Source organism: Gopherus flavomarginatus, chromosome 1 (genome assembly GCF_025201925.1).
Source record: "Gopherus flavomarginatus isolate rGopFla2 chromosome 1, rGopFla2.mat.asm, whole genome shotgun sequence".
Classification (NCBI taxonomy): domain Eukaryota; kingdom Metazoa; phylum Chordata; order Testudines; family Testudinidae; genus Gopherus; species Gopherus flavomarginatus.
The window spans coordinates 100,860,318-100,876,871 of NC_066617.1; the positions used below are offsets into that span (position 1 = coordinate 100,860,318).

General features: G+C 45.8%; 1 protein-coding gene across 1 annotated transcript; it reads left to right on the forward strand.

The window, feature by feature from the left end:
* Positions 1-1,399: 1,399 nt before the first annotated feature.
* On the forward strand, positions 1,400-13,838 carry PVALB (parvalbumin). Its single transcript, XM_050927512.1, has 4 exons — positions 1,400-1,520; positions 3,792-3,924; positions 4,634-4,743; positions 13,626-13,838. Exons 1-4 carry the CDS (start codon positions 1,460-1,462, stop codon positions 13,652-13,654), a joined length of 333 nt encoding a protein of 110 aa, XP_050783469.1. The 5' UTR covers positions 1,400-1,459; the 3' UTR covers positions 13,655-13,838.
* The last annotated feature ends 2,716 nt before the right edge of the window (positions 13,839-16,554 follow it).

Below are 16,554 nucleotides of genomic sequence, written 5' to 3' on the forward strand. Positions count from 1 at the left end.
CGGTGCCAAAGATTCAACCCACGGTCCGCCCTGCAGTGAGCTGACGCCGTTGTTAAACAAAAGGACCCCAATATCTTAACACCTCCCCTCCGTGCGCTCAGTGGCCTTATGCGGGACGAGACCTACACCTGGACTTGGGGCGGGGAGGGGCTTGTTCTCTTACGAAGCAGCTGAGGAGTCATTAAGAGAATGAACAAAGTTTCTCCCGAAGCCTCTTTTGTCTCTGGGCCCGATGACCCTTCAAAATCTTACGCAGCGCAGCCACCCCATTGCTTTCAATGGGAAGGAGTGGTGGGGTCGGGCCAGCACCTGTGCTGGAATGCTTGGCAGGCCTCTGCCCTTGTTTTAGTTACTCGATGTGCAGCCAAGGTGCCGGCACCTCCCGCGTGGATCTGCCCTGGTGTCCCCACCCTTCAGTGCCCCCGGCACCTCCCGCGTGGATCTGCCCTAGTGTCCCCACTCTTCAGTGCCACCGGCACCTCCCGCGTGGATCTGTCCTAGTGTCCCCACCCTTCAGTGCCCCCGGCACCTCCCGCGTGGATCTGCCCTGGTGTCCCCACCCTTCTGCGCCCCCTGCCCGTCCCGCGCGGATCTGCCCTAGAGTGCTCTGACAGGGGCTGTCCCTGCCCTTCAGCGCCCCCGGCCCCCTTCCCTGCAGCGGAGGGAGGTCCGGTGGATCATCCCTGTGACAGCAGTGGGCAGGTCGCTTACCAGGAAATCCAGACAAACTTCCCTGGCGGCTGTGCGGGTGCTCGCAGCGGTGACTGAGCAGTGCAGCATGCAGGCTGCGCCCGCAGGACCGCACATCAGCACAGTTACTCTAGCCCCTCTAGCTTCACCCTATCCTCGTGGCTGGCCCGCTGGGCCTCAAACCCGGGCTCTGTGTCACGTTCAGGGCTGGGGTGAAGAATTCGGCCCGGGGGCAGGTTAAGACGGGGGGGCTCCCAAAGAACCGATGGCTGAAAGGCGCTGGGCGGGGAGCGAGAAGCGTCTCCAGCTAACGCAGGTGCCGGAAAGCTACTTTCCACCACCCCCCCGTCCCCAGACCCAGTTGGCGCTGGGCATCCGCTGCAGTGCCGCGCTCCTCGCCGCCCTGTGGAACTGGGACAGCTCCCGTCCGATGGGCCCGCGCTGCACCACTCGCTCGCTCCCACTGCACCCGGGAGCCTGCCCTTGACACAGCGCCTCTGCCAGCCTAGATCGGCCCCTGGCGCTGCTCCAGCGGGGCTTAGCCTCCCCCCTCCCACCCACCCCGGTGCCCCAGCCTGCTTGTTTCCGCGGCCCACTTCGGGCGGTGCAAACGGCTAGCGGCACCCCCCAGCGCTAGCTGGCACGGGTCCAGCCCTTCCCGGCGTGGCGTCCCCAGCCGGCACTGCAGCTTGAGTCATATGCGCAAGAATGATGAGAGGGGCACTTTTTAATCTTTTCGCACTCGCCTCTCCCTTCACCCAGCGGCAGGATGGCGATGAGGGACCTGCTCAGCGCGGAGGAGATCGAGGCGGCTGTGGGAGCCTTTTCGGGTGAGTGGCTTTTCCTCTCTCCCAGCGCGGGGCTGTGGTGCAATTGTGCTGCGCTCGGGGAAGGTCAGAGGAGCCGGCTGGATAAAACATCCGATGGGGCTGGGGAGAAAAGGGCAACCTGAGCACGTCGGGCTTACTAAACCCAGGGATGTGTCCTCTGCGAACTTCCCCTGGACGCTGGAGACGTGCCACGCTCCATTCATTCTAAGGAGAAGTAGGTAGCAAAAGCAGACTCGGTTCCTAGGCTCGAGATATTTACAAACGGAACAAAGCTGTAGCTACACTAGGGAAGGGCATGCCTTGGGGTGGGGAACAGAGCCTGGGGGACACCCCGCAGCTCCCCCCAGCCTTCCCCAAATCCAGTCCCCAGCGTTGCAAAGCTCTCGGTTCTTGTTTCAGTGGCAGACGCAACTGCTGCGGTCTGTCCTGTTAGGGGGACCCCCATGTGGGTTTTGCTTTTCAGGCTGAAGATGAGGTGACAGAGAGATCAGCCTGCTGGGTTGCAGAAGCTTCCCGCAGGATAGATGGCTGCAGTGCTCCATACTTCAGGCACAGATCGATGCCTCCCGTTTCAAACTCTCCCCATTTCTCTCCGCCAGCGTTCAACTCGTGCCCCCCAAATAAACTACATGCCCTTGCATCTCCAGCTCGGGCTTCTGCCAAGCAAGCGTCAGGAACCGTGTTCTCGGGTGAACGCGATCCAAGCCTTCCCCCCCTCATCCCCCCCCAATTAAAACTCCCTTTCCAGCCTGTAAAGAGAGAACCCTCTTTCCTCTTACTGGCGAGGTGATCTCTTCCCTGCCCCCCACCCCGGACACAGAGCGCACAACCAGGAAACTCAGTAGCCCGGAGCTGAAGGGACATCGGGCCGTGCTCTCTTCGCTGGGGCAGCTGCCTCCACGGTTCTAGTACCATCACAAAATCCCAGGGCACTTTGCCCCTGGTGGAATTAGCTGCGGCTAAGGACTCAAGCAGCTCCCAGGAGACCCTTATGCTGCTGTAAACCCAGAGATGCTACTGGGGTAAGGATGCTGTGCAAACAGGGAAACCCACTGCACTTTGATTTCTCCTAACATCTCTCCAGCCCACATTGTTATAGGGTTCCATATGGGTGGAGGTGCTGATGAGGGAAGGGCGAAGTTGGCCAGATAACCTCAGCTTCCCCCCCTACTTGCGCAGGACACGGTCTTGCAGGGGCCATGCAGCACAGCAGTCCATCGGACTGTGCCCCAGAATACAAACTACTTCTGCATGTCCCTTTGGCTCCTAGAATGCCCCACTTGATGTTCTGAAGTGCCCTGTGGGGAAACGAGGAAACAGGAGAGATGTCACCATAAACTAGAGGGAGGTCTTATCCCTGTCAGCCTGCGCGGCTGAGCCAGGCAGAACTCTGATTTCCAAAAGAGGAAGTTTTAAAACTATGTTTGGTACAGTCTGACTTCAGTTCAGGTTTCAGGTGAATGCTCTTACTCCTCTTTAGGAGATCTTGTAGGCACTGGATGGGAAGGGAGGAGACCTGGGTTTAATTCCCAGCTTCTTCACTGCCTCTCAGGCTGACCTTGGGTAAGTCACTTCTCCCCTTCTGTACAGTGGGGCACTGGCTCTCACCCTTTGTCTATTCAGAGTTTAAGCTCTTTGGGGGCAGTGACTGCATATTGCTCTGTATATGTACAAGGCCTAGCACAATGGGACCCCAGACCTTGTGGCCTCTAGGGGGCATGTGGCAAAGTACCTTCCTCTCCTCAGCAGGCTCAGTACTTTTTAGCCTTGGAGACACAGGCTTGGGCAAGGCAAATCCTTAATGATAGCACAGGGTCCAGGTATTCCTTTCCCCAGTCTGTTCCTTGTGCTTGTTTTCCTTCTCTCCTGGGGAGAGAGTGCAGCCTTCCTTCCTAGGAGGGCTCAGGGTCTTGCTGCACCCAACCTACTGACAGCTCCCTACATCTCTCACCCCCACACAGGGCAGGGTTTAAAAAGGTCACAAGCAGTTAGAGCCAGATGAACTTAATTAGTTCCCTAGTAACCCCTGTTCCAGCTGTACCTTATTTCACCGTGCTTCTCTCTCCTCAGTGGATTGGGAGAGGCCTTTTAACCCCCTGGGACTAATTACTACCCCCCCCTTTGTAGCTGTTTGTCCTGGGTTTACCACGGGTAGGATTAAGAAGGAAGGCTCTTTGTGGCAGAGAGGGAGAAAATCAGGAGCATCTATATACCAATGTGCATCAGTAACCAGCCTACAACTAACCCAGCCTCACTCTTCTTCTCCCGCAGCTGCTGAATCCTTCTGCCACAAGAAGTTCTTTGAAATGGTGGGACTGAAAAAGAAGAGCCAGGAAGATATAAAGAAGATTTTCCACATTCTTGATAAAGATCAAAGTGGCTTCATTGAGGAGAACGAGTTGAAGTAAGCAGGACGAGTCCTCCCTATATCCTTACACTAAGAGGATGTGTTCATATTTTCATCTGAGTAAAACACACTCGAGCACGCGGTCCCATTCAGAGTCCTGACTGCCCTGTCTTGGGCAGTGTCCAGTTGTTTGCATGGTTCAGCAGGGGGAGTAAACAATTAAAAGTAGGATCAAATGTGTGTGAAGAGAAAGGTATCTATGGCCTTGGCTACACTGGCGCTTTACGGCGCTGCAACTTTCTTGCTCAGGGGTGTGAAAAAAACACCCCCCTGAGCGCTGCAAGATACAGCGCTGTAAAGTGCCAGGGTAAGCAGTGCCACAGTGCTGGGAGCGCGGCTCCCAGCGCTGCAAGTTAATCCCCTTGGGGAGGTGGAGTATGTGCAGCGCTGGGAGAGCTCTCTCCCAGCGCTGGCGCTGCGACCCCACTCACACTTCAAAGCGCTCCCGCAACAGCACTTTGAAGTTTTGAGCGTAGCCAAGCCATACCTTTTATGTGAGTGAGCTGTAGTCTAACTACAACTCCTCCATCTCAAACAGTTCCAAGTGAGAGCTCTCATTCTTTCTGTGTGGTGAAGAAAGTCACCAACCGGGGCCAGGCCTTTGGATTCAATTGCATGTCTCAACACCACTGCTAGTCATCTCAAAAACCAGGAATGTTAAACTCTACTGACCCAGCCTCCTCTTTGTTGCATGCCTTTTCTTCAGATTTATACTGAAGGGTTTCACCCCTAATGGCAGAAACCTATCTGATAAAGAAACCAAGACACTCCTGGCCGCTGGAGATAAGGATGGAGATGGCAAAATCGGCATTGATGGTAGGTGGCTTCAGGGAGGATCAAATTCTGCTCCTAGTACAGAGGTATAAGCACCAGAGGCTTCGTTGCCAGATGTGACCTTGTGGAGGGCAGATTAGGACTTAGTTACATTTCAGGGCTTGCTAAATTTGTGGTACCTTCCTTGGTGCAGAAGCTGAGTCCCAACGCTAGAGAGAGCAGGAGTTCATAGAAACCCAGATTTAGCACAGGATGGGAGACAGCAAAGGCACTCACAGGGCAGAGAGCTAAAGGGCCCCATCCAATCCTCACTGAAGTCAGTGGGGTCTTTCCATTGGTTGCAATGGGTTCAAGATCAGGCCCTTAGAGTTTACAGGAGCTGAATTTGGAGGAAGGGAGAGAGAGCAAGAGAGCAGGGAGCTGAACAGCAGCATTTCTCCTTGATTAAAAAAATGCTGTTTCATTTAAATGAGAACGTGATGTAAGACTTCTGATGGCTTAGCAAAGCAAATTATTAACATTCAGTGTTGGGTAGGTCCATTGTGTAACCTTCATGCTATCACCGTGTATCCAAGTTCCCACAATATGTGTGACAACAACAATCTTCACAAGAAAGATGGGGAAACCTGTCATTTAATGTCATTAACTATCAAGATGATATCATCAGGCTTACAAGAAAGGGGCACAAGAAATTTGGAAACTGATATTTTGCTTTTCCTGGCAACTTCTTGTCAAACTAGTCCACAGATTGAATTTCTACCTTTCCCTCTTCTTTTCTCTCCTCCACATTGTCGAGCCTCGTTGGAACAGATATGAAGATGTCCAGGTCCGAATGAAACCTCCATTATAAGAGAGGAAGTGGAACGAGGGGGTTTCTATCTAGAGCATTATGTCAGCTCAGCAGTAGAAAATCATTTTGTAACCTCCCATCATCCTGACAGTCCCTTTGATAGGGTGAAAACTAGAAACATCACAATTTTTCTTTCAGATAGTCCTGTCTCTTAGTATTATCCATTCTCTTGGATTTAAAAAGGCGTTGTCTTCAAATGGTGTGTAAAATACAAGACAAAGCGAGGTTACCCAACATGATCTCACAGTTTATAGCATAGAAACGGAAGGGATGGCATACAAAATTACCCAATGAGAGAGGTGACAAATAAGATAAGCTTAGGTGCCTGACCATGGCACACCAGTAGAAGAATGTCTATGAGCCTATTTCTTGGCTAAATCCTCTTAAGTTCTCAGGCCCTGATTATGTCACGGTGGCATGCGAGCAAAGCAAGCTGTTGCTGACTACTAGCAGCAGTCTTGAACTCAGGGTTCTATGTCATAAATCTCAGATACTTTCACACACTTTATTACTGACAGAGCCTTTCTAGTCCCACTCAAATTAGTGGCTCAATTCCCAGAGATCTGGACAGGAGTGCAATTTTCGGTAATCAAGTCATTTGAAGATCCTTGTAAGGATGCTCATAGTTGGTTGACCAACTTGATACCTCCATGGCTGTGAAACAGGAGCAATCTCAGTTGAGTTAAAAGAAAACTCAACTTATGAAATATTTCAGACTCATCTTGGCTTATATGAAAGAGAACGGTGTTGGCGTCTCTTAAATTAATGATGTGGCCAACATTTAAAAAAAAAAGTGAAGCGATGCCTGGGAGCAGACCTATTCTATGAGAGCAATCTGGAGTATCTCCTTAGCCTGAGTCTCTCCCATCAGTTTCACACCTGTGTAAGTCTACTGAATTCTGTGGAGTTACTGTGGATTTACACTAGTGTAAGTGTGAAGGGAATCAAGATCCTGATTCTTTTTCCTAGCACATTTCTGGCCACACCATCACCAAGCAACATTCCAGAACTCTTCTCCCTCCCACGCCTTACTCTACTCGCAAACTCCTGCACCAGTGAGGCATGGAGTGTGTGGCAAGTTACTTGTTGTGGGTGACAGAGCAAAAGAGTGAGGGGAAATGGTGATAAGCAACATGTCTGAGACACTTTGCTCTGTCTCACAATATGCCTGATTCCCCAACCATTTTAAAGCCTTGGCAAGTTGGAACTCCCACAGCTATTTCTTAGCTTTGATATTTTTCAATTTTGATGCTATATTTTCTGCTACAGAAACACTGGATTTTTTTCTAATAAACGAATTGTCCTCTTTCACCCTGGGTCCATCCCTTGGGTCATGTTTTCAAACACCAGACTTATCAATTACTAGCTGACTATGGTGATCCAGCCTTTTGCAGATGATGGTAATTAATTGGATATCCCCTGAGTCGCCTCAGTGTAGTTCCCAGCAGCCCATAATAGTTCTGAGAGATGAAGAATTGGTATTCAGTGCCTTCGGAAAATTGATTTGAGCATGCCAGGTCCACCAGTTCCTCAGGTCTTTCATTGTAGACTTCCATCTCAGCTGTCCTATGGAGCCTCCTTCAGAAACACGTCTCAGATTAGGAATGATCTCTCAGATCTGCTGTTCAGAACTCATCTCTGCTTCCACACACAGTTTAGGAATTATTCCAATAATGTATCTATACTTCTGGCTAAATGGATCAAGATTTGTATTTTGGGGCTGGCCTGCCAATCTAGAAGTGTTGAAAACATGGGGCCTACTCCTGAAAGGTGCTGACCCGTCTCTTGAGAGGTACTGAATCCCTTCATCTTTCATTGGATTCAGTCAAAATTGAGGGACTCAGTAGCATTCCCCCTTCAGTCTGGGAAGCCCAGGTCCATGTTACCTAGGAAGGCAACCATCTTCCAGACCTCTGCTCCCAGACTGAAGGGGGAATGCTACTGAGGCAACGTAGTCAGTTTCAGGGGAGGTGAGTCTAGCCTTCCACAGTCCCTCTATTGGAAGACATCATCATCTCATGCTCAGATTCCAAGGGTGCAAGAGAAAACAAAATAAAGGAAGGTTTGTACTTGAGATCATTTTTTGACCTTTTATGTGTGTTAGCTATTGGACATATAAATCATACCCTTCGGTTCCTCCAGCTGCCTGACACTGGTAGGCCTGTGATGTCAGGAGCCATGTGCTACAGGGAAAAGATCTGTAGATCACAACCTTTATCTCGTACACGCATTCAAGCTCCACTCCAGCTGAGGTTCTGGGAATACTTCTGATTCTACCAGTCATTTTCTCAGAACTCTGTCATGAAAGATGTTCAGAATTCAAATCAACTATTTGTTGGCCCACGTTTAAAAAAAAGAAGAAAAATCAGAAGGAGGTTAAAAAATGCTCTAATGAGTTTCTCTCTTTTGCACTTCCAAAATAATGTATTACCAGTCTGGAGAGAGATGTGATTAGTCTATAATAAATTCACAGAGATAACCTCTGGTAATTCAATGAAATACCACAGGGTTTGTGCCGGGTCCTCTGCAATGTTGAGGAAAATCCTGCTGATGGGCCAAAGAGCATTACAGAATAAAGTGAAAATAAGTTTTACATAATTAGAAATCTTGAATTTGTTTATAATACTTAAATATGATATATTGGAAATATAGGAAACATTCATAGACATTGTGTAACATATAGAGAGGTTATTCATATACATAATGTATTTTATTAAATAAACAGACTTGAACTATGTTGACAATATACAATAACAGTAACAATATAAATATATGCTTTAGAAAATATCTGGCTATAACCATGATTAATTTATTTGCATTTTATTCCATATATACTACATGTTAAAAAAAAGGATTAAATTCTAATGTTGCCAATATTCTGAATGTTTATACATTAAACACCGGTTGTATTCCCTTATGGAGACATGAGAGGTTCTGTACGTATGACGGCTGCATTTCCCACCATGGGCTCCTTCCTAATATTAAAAACGTTGCAGAGGAGTTTTTAAACTAAGAGATGGGGGAAAGCTGATTGCTGCAGAGGAGCACATGGATCGGATGGACCAGGCCTTAGAGGACAGCATATTGGTAGAGATTCTCTAGGTTTTAGTCAGGAGGAGAGGATGGAAGAGGATAAAGTATGGGCCAGACCAGACAAGAAACATTCACATAAAAAAGAATGACACATCAGAAAAAGGGCAGACAAATAAACACTGACAAGTTTTTAAAGTGCTTGTACACAAATGCTAGAAGTCTAAATAATAAGATGAATGAACTTGAGGCCCTCGTGTTAAAGGAGGATATTGGTATATTAGGCATCACAGAAACTTGATGGAGTTGGGACAATCAATGGGACACAATCATTCTGGGGTACAAAATATATCAGAAGGACAGAACAGGTCATGCGGGGTCGGGGGGGGAAGTGGTACTATATGTGAAAAAATGTAGAATCAAATGAAGTAAAAATCTGAAATGAATCCACATGTTCCACAGAATCTCTATGGACAGTAATTCCATGCTCTGGTAAGAATATAACAGTAGAGAACTATTATCGATCAACTGACCGGGACAGTGATAGTGATGATGAAATGCTAAGGGAGATTAGAAAGGCTATCAAAATAAAGAACTCAATAACAGTGGGGGATTTCAATGATCTCCATATTAACTGGGTACATGTCACCTCAGGATGAAATGCAGATACAAAATTTCTCCATACTTTAAATGACTGATTCTTGGAGCAGCTGGTACAGGAACCCACAAGGGGAGAGGCAGTTATTGATTTAGTCCTGATTGGAGTGCAGGATCTGGTTCAATAGGTAACTATAACAGGACCGCTTGGAAATAGTGACCATGACATAATACCATTTAACATTCCTGTGGTGGGAAGAACATCTCAACAGCCCAACACTGTGGCATCTAATTTCAGAAAGGGGAACTATGCAAAAATGAGGAGGCTAGTTAAACAGAAATTAAAAGGTACAGCAATTAGAGTGAAATCCCTGCAAGCTGCATGGACACTTTTCAAAGACATCATAATAGAGGCCCAACTTAAACGTATATCCCAAATTAAAAAACAAAGTAAAAGAACTAAAAAAGAGCCACCGTGGCCTAACAACCATGTAAAAGAAGCAGTGAGAGATAAAAAGGCATCTTTTAAAAAGTGGAAGTCAAATCCTAGTGAGGTAAATAGAAAGAAGCATAAACACTGCCAAATTAAATGTAAAAATGTAATAAGAAAAGCCAAAAAGGAGTTTGAAGAACAGCTAGCGAAAAACTCGAAAGGTAATAAAATGTTTTTTAAATACATCAGAAGCAGGAAGCCTGCTAAACAACCTGTGGGGCCCCTGGATAATCAAGATACAAAAGGAGCACTTAAAGATGATAAAGTCATTGCAGAGAAACTAAATGAATTCTTTGCTTCAGTCTTCACAGCTGAGGATGTTAGGGAGATTCCCAAACCTGAGCCGCTTTTGGAGGTGACAAATCTGAGGAATTGTCACAGATTGAAGTGTCACTAGAGGTGATTTTGGAACTAATTGATAAACTTAACAGTAACAAGTCACCAGTACCAGATGGCATTCACCCAAGAGTTCTGAAAGAACTCAAATGTGAAATTGCGGAACTATTAACTATGTTTTTTAACCTGTCCTTTAAATCGGCTTCTGTACCCAATGACTGGAAGATAGCTAATGTAACGTCAATATTTAAAAAGGGCTCTAGAGGTGATCCCAGCAATTACAGACTGGTAAGTCTAACGTCAGTACCGGGCAAATTAGTTGAAACAATAGTAAAGAATAAAATTGTCAGATGCATAGAAGAACATAAATTGTTGGGCAAAAGACAACATGGTTTCTGTAAAGGGAAATCGTGTCTTACTGATCTATTAGAGTTCTTTGAAGGGGGTCAACAAACATGTGAACAAGTGTACTTAGATTTCCAGAAAGCCTTTGATAAGGTCCCTCACCAAAGGCTCTTACATAAATTAAGTTGTCATAGGATAAGAGGGAAGATCCTTTCATGGATTGAGAACTGCTTAAAAGGCAGGGAACAAAGGGTAGGAAAAAATAGTAAATTTTCAGAATGGAGAGGGGTAACTAGTGGCGTTCCCCAAGGGTCAGTCCTAGGACCAGTCCTATTCAACTTATTCATAAATGATCTGGAGAAAGGGGTAAACAGTGAGGTGGCAAAGTTTGCAGTACGATACTAAATTGCTCAAGATAGTTAAGACCAAAGCAGACTGGAGAATTTCAAAAAGATCTCACAAAACTAAGTGATTGGGCAACAAAATGGCAAATGAAATTTAATGTGGATAAATGTAAAGTAATGCACATTGGAAAAAATACCCCCAACTCTACATACAAAATGATAGGGGCTAATTTAGCTACAACTAATCAGGAAAGAGATCTTGGAGGCATTGTGGATAGTTCTCTGAAGACGTCCACACAGTGTGCAGTGGCAATCAAAAAAGCCAACAAGATGTTAGGAATCATTCAAAAAGGGATAGAGAATAAGATGGAGAATATCTTATTGCCCTTATATAAATCCATGGTACGCCCACATCTTGAATACTGCGTACAGATGTGGTCTTCTCATCTGAAAAAAGATATACTGGCATTAGAAAAGGTTCAGAGAAGGGCAACTAAAATGATTAGGGGTTTGGAACAGGTCCCATATGAGGAGAGATTAAAGAGGCTAGGACTTTTCAGCTTGGAAAAGAGGAGTCTAAGGGAGGATATGAGAGAGGTATATAAAATCATGAGTGGTGTGGAGAAAGTGAATAAGGAAAAGTTATTGACTTGTTCTCATAATATAAGAACTAGGGGCCACCAAATGAAATTAATGGACAGCACGTTTAAAACAAATAAAAAGAAGTTCTTCACACAGCGCACAGTCAACCTATGGAACTCCTTGCCTGAAGAGGTTGTGAAGCCTAGGACTATAACAGCATTTAAAAGAGAACTCAATAAATTCATGGTGGCTATTAGCCAGGATGGGTAAGGAAGGGTGTCCCTAGCCTCTGTTCGTCAGAGAGTGGAGATGGATGGCAGGAGAGAGATGACTTGATCACTACCTGTTAGGTTCACTTCCTCTGGGACACCTGGCATTGGGCACTGTCGGTAGACAGGATACTGGGCTGGATGGACCTTTGGTCTGACCCAGCATGGCCGTTCTTATGTTCTTCATGCGGTGTCTTGAGCAATCACATGTTTTTCTCTTTCTGCCCTGAATACTCTGAGTTCCTATCAAAGTGGTTTTTTGCTTCCTCTTAAGCTGGGTTGTGCAATATTTAACTCATCAGTCAAACTGTTCCAGTTCAGATACCCACACCCTGGGCTTTACCCCTCGTTTATGTTACATACTCTGCATCACTAATCCTAGTTTGGATTTATACCCTACGGAATAATTAATTAATACATGTGGATTTAATATAACTCCTATTGGCATCTCTGCCGACCTATTAGGGTTTATCAAAACCATTCTGGAACACCTCTACTATTTCTCTACGCTTACATTATTGACCTCATTGTTAGTAATTGCTTCCTAATGTCTAAGATCCATTTTCCACACTTCTATATTTCAAGGCATTGCCCCTCTTTATTTCGCCCTTCAGTAAATTCTTCTCACATATTTACAGCTGGTTACATCCCCCATTTGTCATATTTGCTCTAGGTTGAACATGTTAAAATCCCCTAAGCCTCTCCTTTGTAGAATATGCCCCTACACCCTTTATCAGCTTTGTTGCCCTCCTTTAAATTCACTTCAGTTTATCAGTATCTTTTTTAATACACTGAGGTCCTCAAAACTTTACCTAGTCTTCTCACGCATCACCATTCCAAGTCTGTATAGAAAGAGGGATTATGACTTCCTTGGGTAATACAGTATTCAAAGCTCAGTGTGCTGGGGAGTTACTGAGATGCAAACATACCTTTCCTGTGCTTTATAATCTTTGCTGAAAGATTTATTGTTTAACCAAAACACAAGGAAACTAAATGCAAAATATATCATTTTTTTAAAACCGTTACAGTTGTAAATACACAGTAATAAAAGCCACAGGGTGAAATCCTGGCCCTATGAGTCAATGGGAGTTCTGCCATTGACTTCAAAGGAGACAAGTTTTCACCTAGATTTTAAAGCAGATGGAATCTCAGCCTTAGACTTTTAAAATGTACTGGCTTCTGTCAGTTTGCCAATCATTATTATGAATTATAGTTAATATATTTGTAATACTGGGGCACAAGTGCTATGAAAAATCTTTCAGACATACTGCCAGCCACTGACAGAGCAGAATCCACCTCACTGCAAAATGTATATCCAGTGCTTGCTTTCTTCCTGTTAACTGATGTCTGTTGGGTTCACAAAGGAAACTGACTTTGTGACATAGGCCTGGTCTACACTACAGAATTAAATCGATTTAAACAGCGTTAAATCGATTTAACGCTGTACCTGTCCACACTACAAGGCACTTTAAATCGATTTTAAGGGCTCTTAAAATCGATTTCTGTACTCCTCCCCAACGAGAAGAGTAACCCTAAAATCGATATTACTATATCGATTTAGGGTTAGTGTGGACGGAAATCGAAGTTATTGGTCTCATTCTTTTACTGAGCTACCCAGAGTGCACCGCTCCAGAAATCGATGGTAGCCTAGGACCATGGACGCACACCTCCGAATTAATGTGCCCTAGTGTGGACGCGTAAAATCGATTTTATAAAACCAGTTTTATAAAACCGGTTTTAATAATTTCGATTTTATGCTGTAGTGTAGACGTGGCCTAAGGAGTGCTACATAGCTAAAGAGCTTGGCCAACCGGGCAGCAACGGGCAGTCTGTGTGGAGGATTGACATATCCTGAATTCCCTCTTTGACCTCTCAGAAATGTTTTAGCTTCACTGTGAGGTTTTCTGACCCACAATCTGACCCTCTGATGCATTTAGGTTTATGAGCCATTCAATAATTGTGAAAGGTTGTTAATGAAGTTGACCCTGCTGTCTTGGTGACGCTGTGAACCTCTGTAACATGCTGCTTCTTAATTTACATTTTTCTTGCTATTTTTAAACAAATTTGCTCTTCTACAGAATTCATAACTTTGGTGGCTGAAGCATAAAGCCTTTGACCAATCTGAACCCTCCATCTGCCCTTCACTACCTGATTCCAGCCAATTCCTGCTGTCCTCCTTGGCTCCTGTTCTATTTATTTTTGTTATTTTATACTCCCACTCTGTTCTCTGCAACCCTGTAACTCTGTAATTGTGCTGAAAGATGCTGTTAAAATAATAAAGGTCACATCGATTTTGGCTTTACTTTCAATCACATGTTTCTTTTTTCATTTAGGTATGGGGTATATTTGAGAGGAGGGGGCTATTTTCTTTCGATTTTGTGCTGAAACCATGTCTGCTGTTGTAACTCTGGTTAGGGTAAGGTGGGAAGCATAAAAATAATTATTTGGGGGTGAAATATACCTAGAGTGACTCATTCGGTCAACACCCCTGCATTGGGGTAAGACTGATTTCACTATCCTTAAACCATCTCTGATAGATGGTTGTGTATGTAAAGCCTTGACAAATATCTAGCAATGGCAATTACACAACTTCATTTGGCAGTTTGTTCTTCTAGCTATAAAGCATTTCCTAATGTTTAACCTATATTTTCCCTAATTCATTTCAGTGATCAAGACACTGCTCCCCAAATATATTGTTTGTTAAGTGTGTCCAGTGCTTAGAGATCTTTGGAGGAAAGGTTCTCCAGAAATATCGGTTGGCATCAGTCATGAAGGGGGATAATTTCACACTACTGAAACACAGACATTTCTGGGATGGAGCACAGTGTGTATTGACTAGCAACACTACACAACTACTTAGGCCAGGAAATGAAAAACGATTCACCAGATGAAACCATGGGAGAGAAAGGAGAAAAAAGTAAATACGTGAGCTGAGATTTGGCCACGATGCCAGTGTTAAAACACCTACTTGTTGTGAAAAGTATCATGTAAATATTACTACTGCTAGGTACTGAGTCACCACCATTATATCATACAGAACACCACTCTCTAGTACTTCAGGCATCAACACCGCTCTGTGAAGCCAGTCGGCGCTCCATAGCACCATTCCCCAGGACACTGCTCAGTGCTGACTCAGAAGGAAGCATACTTACTGAAGTCTGTGTTCCTACAAAAGGAGTCCTCTGCTTTTGCAGAATTACAATGCTAATGATGGATGGGTGTGAAGAACACATTAATCTTCATGTAGTCTAAAGTAAATGAAAATGAAAATGGAGTAATAAAGCAAGATGGTGTTTGCTAACTTAATGGCTTTTTCTCAGCAACTGCTGACCTCCAGTGGCAATGAGATGTAATTACACTGAGAGTAGTCACGGGGCATGTGTGAGAGTGCTAGGCAAGCGTTTAACACAGACAGACCCTAGTCATCCTTAGCCAGGATCAAACCTGGGACACCTCTGGAGCTTCAGGTAGGAGCCTCTACTGCATGAACTGAGAGAGAGCAGGAAAGCTGCAATATTTTCAACCTCAAGCATTCAAAAAGCACAGGTCAGCACTGCCTCCCACCCCCCACAAAAAATCCCATTAGCTTAAAAACCATGCAATTTTTAAAAAGTAAAAATGAATTTGGGAATCTTTATATTTGCCTTCTGGTTTTTGAGCTTTTAGGATTCATATTTTCCAGCTTTTCTCTGTAACCATGAGGGTTAGAAAATTACTTTTTAAAAAAATTGTTGCAGAATAAACCTTTAGTTGCTCACTTGGGCTCTAAAATCCAAAGTTTCATTTAAAGCAAAGTTTCTAGCCTGTCTGGTTGTGATGAAAAATGTTCCAAATGTGAATCAAGTATAAATCAATATCTGCATGAGTGTGAACAGCCTGACACAATAAAGTGTGATCGTTTACAAATGTCACTATCGAAGTATTGTTAACTATTGCACTGCTGATCTTTTAACATTTAGCTAATGATCTTGCTCTATAAACCCAAACTGCATCCACATTTTTGGGAGAGCCAAAACCCCCAATTGTTAGCTAGTCAAGTGACGAAACTCCCAGCACCCTCTTGCCTACTTCTATTATTCAGTTACACAGTTTTGATATAGAAGTCTGCAGCATGCTGTAAACAAACATTTGTAACAAACATGCTGTAAACAAAATAAACTGAATCTCAAATTAAGTTACAGGGGATATACAGTACTGACTGAATTAACCATTTTCATATTTAATTCAATAAAACCCTCAATTGTTTAATGTACCTAATGCTGACATAGAATTTACTGTGTAGACTGGAGACCACAGGCAGATTTTAGGTCAGCGTTGCACTAGAGCAGGCCTGCACAACATGCGGCCCACGGGCTGCTCCGGCCCCCGGAAGGGGCTGAGCAGGCAAGCAGCGGGTGAGGGAGGTGGGCTGAGGAAGCGAGTGGGCGGGCAATGGCTAGGGGGCAGGTGAGCCGGCGGCTGGCCCCAGCTCACCGCTGCCCCATTTCTCCCCCTCCCCCCCCCCCCGCTTCCTGCGAATCAACTGTTCGCATGGCAAGCCTGGGAGGGCAGAGAAGCGGTGCGGCAGCTTTATGCTTAGGCCCAGCGAGGCGGAGACAGAGCCGAGGTGAGCTGGGCCGGAGGGGCCACCTGCGCCGCAGCAGGTAACCACGCCTCAGCTCACCTTCACGGGCCTGAGCACGAAGCCGCCACTTGCTTCTTAGCCCTCTCAGGCTTCCCGTGCGAACAGCTGATTGGGGTCTGAGGAGGGGAGTGGAGGGGCAGGTGAGCTGGCGGCGGGCGAAGAGGGCTGGGCCGGGGAGGCCGCCCGCGCCACAGCAGGTAACCCGTGGGAGCGTGGGTGCACAGGGGAACTGCTCCCTGCTCCAGCTCACCTCCGCCGGCCTGAGCACGAAGCCACCACTTGCTTCTCAGCCCTCCCAGGCTTCCCACGCGAACAGCTGATTGGAGTTTGAGGAGGCGAGCGGGCGGGCATTGGCGGGGGGCCAGATGAGCTGGCGGCAGGGG